We start from the raw sequence: 5,398 nt of genomic DNA on the forward strand, positions 1-5,398 counted from the left end.
AATCTTTTAGCCAGGTATGGTGGCACACGCCTTTAATCCCAGCACGTGGGAGGCAGAGGCAGGTGGATCTCTGTGAGTTTTCAAGGCCAGCCTGGTCTACATAGTGAGTTCCAGGCCAGCAGGGGCTACAGGGAGGCCCTGTCTCAAAAATACAAAAAATAAAATAAAATAAAATAAAAAACAGTATACCTTTAAATTAAAGTTAGATAAGATAGCAATTTCATTTTGATTTAGGGTTAAAAAGAAGTATATAGACTTTAAAGATAAAACCTAAACAAAAAGCTAGTATTGTCATGGCTGGAAGGATAGCTCAATGGGTAAAGGTGCTTGCAGCTCACCTGACAACTTGAGTCAAAAAATAAAATAAAATAAAATAAAAAACAGTATACCTTTAAATTAAAGTTAGATAAGATAGCAATTTCATTTTGATTTAGGGTTAAAAAGAAGTATATAGACTTTAAAGATAAAACCTAAACAAAAAGCTAGTATTGTCATGGCTGGAAGGATAGCTCAATGGGTAAAGGTGCTTGCAGCTCACCTGACAACTTGAGTTCAATCCCCACCAAAGATTCCCCAAGGTTGTCCTCTGAATTCCATAGCTCCATGGTATGCACATGTGCATGGGGGCTGCGGGGGAGCACTGGGGACTGACTGAGGGCAGTCTAGACCAGCTCAACCAACAAAAAATGACTCACAGCTGGGTGTGGCATTGTACACTTTTAATCCCAGCTCTTGGGAGGCAGAGGCAGGTGGATCTCTGTGAGTTCAAGCCCAATCTGGTCTACATAGCAAGTTAGAGTAGGCGTAGTAGGGGAACTTGTAACCCTAGTGTTGGAGAGGCAGACATGTGTATGCCTAGGCTTGCTGGCCAGCTCGTCTAGCCTATTAGGGAAGTTCCAGGCCACTGAGAAACCCTGTTGCCAAAAGTAAAATGAAAGGCACCTGAAGACAAACAACTGCGGTTGACTTCTGATCGCCACAGGCACAGGCACTAGAGCATGTGCTCGCAGCACATACAAAAACATATGCAATGCGCTAGCATACACAGGTATACATTGGTACATACGCCTGTACACACACCCATACACTGTATTCAGGACTGAATCTCTTGATTCCTAAGCTAATCTTTTCAAATTTATTTTGGACTTAAAATTTACTTGAGAGAGTTAAAAGATACATAATTACAGATGAGGTAGGGGAGTGGCTCAGTGGACTGAACCCAGGGCGTCTTGTGTTCTCAGCATATGAGAGGGTATGAATTCAACTCCAGCACCAAAAAAAAAAAAGAAAAAAACCATGAGGGAGGGAGGGAGGGAAAGGTGCTGATTATATAAATTGATAAACTGGAAATGCTACTTCAATGTCCTTAAACAGTGCCAGTTATTTTCATTTTCCCCTCCTCTCATTCTTTCAAAAATCTGTTTTGTCTGGAGAGAAGTGCAGGTCCTAAATCATCCTTAAAATGCCTTATTGTGCTGGGCATGGTGGCACATGCCTTTAATCCCAGTACTTGGGAGGCAGAGGCAGGCGGATCCTCTGTGAGTTCAAGGCTAGCCTGATCTACAGAGTGAGTTCAAGGAAGCTGGAGCTATAGGGAGACCCTGTCTCAAAGGAAAAAAAAAAAAAAGCTTTATTGTAAACAAAATTGAATAAAAAAAAATTACATGCAAATCTTGGCCAGCATGTTAATTATTGCCAGCTAATATCAATAATGCATTATTACCTCAGAGAGATAAAAATAAAATGGTGAGGCCAAACTGAGTAAAGTCCATGAACACGAATTCACAAGCATCACGCAGATGCACACAATGTATGGGACTCACCTTCTGCAGTGTCACAGTGTACTGCTCCCATATCAGCTCCTCCATGCCTGGGCCCTGTTTGAAAATAAGCAAAAGCAACTTGAGTAAGACTCCAAATGCTTCAGTGCCAGACACAAAACAAATACCTTGACACGAAACCCAGTTCACACTTCCCACACACTAAAAGAGCAAGCAAGTGCTCAAAATGTTATGCTGCTTGTCTTCTTAGAAGAGCCATCAGGATGAGCTGGAAAGAAGGCTCAGTGGTTTAAGAGCACTGACTGCTCTTGCAGAGGACCCGAGTTCGATTCCCAGCACCCACATGGTGGCTACAAACCATCCTTAACTCCAGATTCCCCTGGAAGTCCTCTTCTGACCTCCGCGGCACTGCACAACATGGGTGCATTTACATACATGTAGGCAATACACTCATACACATAAAATAAAAATAATAAAATATTTTTTAAAAAAAGAGAGGAGCTTTTAGGAAATGATGGCCTTGACCATACTAAGAAATTTAATGAAAGACATATCAACATGCAAAAAGAAATGTTAAGCACCGAGCCCTCTGATGTCCACCTTTGTTATGAAAGGTCTTTAAAACGTCTTGTATCAGGGATGGCAAGATGACTCAGCAGACTTGCTGCCAAGTCTGACAGCCCGAGTTTCACCCCCAGTACACACATAGTGGAAAGAGAGAACCGACTCCATATATGTGCCATGGCATGCATACACTACACACTACACACCACACACACACACACACACACACACACACACACACACAAATGTGATAAAAATGTTCTGTTCCAACAGACTTAAATTTCTTTTCTTCTTCTTGAGACAAGAGTCTCCCTATAGCCCCAGCTGGTCTGGAACTCCCTATATAGACCAGGCTAGCCTATTTTCCCATCTCTCCCTCTCCTGTCAAAAGTGACTTTTGACAAATTTTCTACATTTAAAAAAGATTTTATTTATGTACTTATTTATTTATTTGGTCTTTTTGAGACAGTGTCTCCTTTAGACCCAGCTGTCCTGGAACTCTCTATGTAGACCAGGCTGGCCTTGAACTCACGGAGATCATCTGCCTCTGCTTCTCAACAAAAAATGACTTACAGCAGGATGTGGCATCATACACTTTTAAATCCCAGCACTTGAGAGGCAGAAGCAGGCAGATCTCTGTGAGTTCAAGCCCAGCCAGGTCTACATAGCAAGTTAGACCAGGCGTAGTGGGGTGCTTGTAACCCCAGTGTTGGAGAGGTAGACATGTGTATGCCCAGGGCTTGCTGGCCAGCTAGTCTAGCCTATTAGGGAAGTTCGAGGCCACTGAGAAACCCTGTGGCAAAAGTAAAATGAAAGGCACCTGAAGACAAACAACTGCGGTTGCCTGCTGGGATGAAAGGCATGTGCCACACCTGGCTTATTATTTTTATTTTATATGAATGCCTATGTTGCCTGCATGTATGTAAGTACACTCAGGTCAAGAAATGCCCAAGGAGGACAGACGAGGCCATCAGATCCCCTGGAACTGGAGTTATAGACAGTTGTTAATGGCCATGTGGATGCTGGGATTCAAACTCAGGTCTTCTGGAAGAAAACAGTCAGTGTTCTTAACTGCTGAGCCATCTCTCCAGCCCCAACTTTTCCACATTTAAACCTAAAAAAACCTTGATCTTGTAATCAATAGGATGTATCAAACTGAGTAAACAGTGGCATCTTCTGGCTTTTACTGTTTGTATCACTGGGTGCAAAAACTGCATGAACAGACTACTTGCTAACATTATTTGCTAACATTATTCCAAACTGATGTCTAGCAAGACCTTAAAAGTGGTGTCACATTAAGACTAATAATCCATTAACACAGGCTGCCTTTAATAAGGCTAGAAATGTCAAGAAAGCTTAAAGCTACAGAGAAGACAGCCTGAAGCAAGCACTGAAACAGGACGCTGAGCAGAGACAGCTTGTAATCCACGACAGCCTACAAGGGAAAGCACCTCCACAGCCTCCAGATGCTCACCTGTCTCAGGAATACTGTGGAAGCAACTAAAACTGGTCTCCCTTGAGATTCTTATTGGCCATCATGCAGTCAGGTTTGGAACTGAGATTTCTGTTTTGGAAAGTGACCAGACCTAGACCCAAAACACGCCCCAAGGGGCACTGATGATGCTACTACACAGGAAATGCAAGGCTGTTCTCTAAGGAACATACTTAAACACAGGCTTCACAGAATCTGCAGACAAGCGTGTAAGGAGCCTGAGCTCACAGTTCTCACACACATACACACCCCACACACAACCACACAGAACACAAAAATTCATAAACCACATACACCACACACACAAGACACCATTAATGAGTTCCAAGAAACAAATGGAAATCAAAGGCTCTATTATAAACATCTGTAACAAACCAAAAAAATGGGTACATAAAATGTGGCTCATGTTTCAAGAAATTTAAATGGGTCATAGTTATCGAAACAACAACAGACCAACCAAAACAACCAACCAAATAAATCTAAAAGAACTTTTTTTAGAAATGGAAAGGCTGAAACAAACAACATGGACTAAAAAAAAATCTCATGTTACACACAGCTGAAGACAACAATCATGAATGAAGCAGGGGGGAAGGAGCTATTCAGAGAACAGCACAAAGCATGGAAAGGGTGGGAGGTGTGACCCAAAGCGCAGCTGTAAGAAACTCCAGGAGGAAGAGGGAGAAACCCAGGCCCCTGGTAAATGCCTGTAAGCCCAAACATCAAGGAGGCAGAGAGAAGGAACAATGAGAAAGACACGGCACTGTCAACAGCAGCAGCAGAAGGTAGCGACAGCTGAATAGCATCTTTAATATAGCATCTGCTAAGGTAGACAGCAGAAAAGGCACTTTAAAATCAAGTCAGGGTCAGGCGTGGTGGCGCACGCCTTTAGTCCCAGCACTCGGGAGGCAGAGGCAGGCGGGATCTCTGTGAGTTCAAGGCCAGCCTGGTCTACATAGGCCAGCTGGGGCTACAGGGAGGCCCTGTCTCAAAAAGACCCTCCCCCCCAAAAAAACAGGACAGGGGGTTGGAGAAATGGCACAGTGGTTAAGAGCACTGGCTGCTCTTGCAGAGGACCGGGTTTGATTCTCAGCACCCACATGATGACTAACTACTGTAACTCCAGTTCCAGGGTATTTGATACTCTTTTCTGGCCTCCATGGGCTTTGCACAACATAGGTGCAATACACTCATACACATGTCCTGCAATTGTGGTGGGTCACCTGTCCTCTTGATCAAGGAGGCCGAGACGACCCCACCAGATGAACTAGTGTCCAGTCTACAAAGTGGAGGGTCAACACAGAGGAATCACTTCCTCCATCCTTCCAAGCGAAGCCAGCCATGGTCAAGGAGGACCTTTGACTTATCTTCACATAGGCGGAACTGGTAAAATAAAGGAGCCAGGGGCTCCTCCCAAGCCCATGTGACCCCTGAGAAACAGATTCTCAAACGACCTTAAGAGTAAAAATAAATTGGCTTATCTGGACCAACTGTATGGCCTTAAACATCCAAAAAGAAAGTATAACCAAAGATTAAAGGGGCCAATATAATTTTTTAAGAGTCC

The 5,398-nt window shown here is 43.5% G+C and overlaps 1 protein-coding gene across 1 annotated transcript in view; it reads right to left on the reverse strand.

Moving 5' to 3' along the window:
• The window catches only part of Tjp2 (tight junction protein 2), a gene marked incomplete in the record, with an annotated part of 118,886 nt that overhangs the window by 41,959 nt on the left and 71,529 nt on the right, over positions 1–5,398 (reverse strand). Inside the window, 1 exon segment of the mRNA XM_029562094.1 lies at positions 1,824–1,877. Coding sequence (XP_029417954.1) covers positions 1,824–1,877 — 54 coding nt within the window.

Source organism: Nannospalax galili, unplaced genomic scaffold (assembly GCF_000622305.1).
Source record: "Nannospalax galili isolate Female #2095 unplaced genomic scaffold, S.galili_v1.0 scaffold1070, whole genome shotgun sequence".
NCBI lineage: Eukaryota > Metazoa > Chordata > Mammalia > Rodentia > Spalacidae > Nannospalax > Nannospalax galili.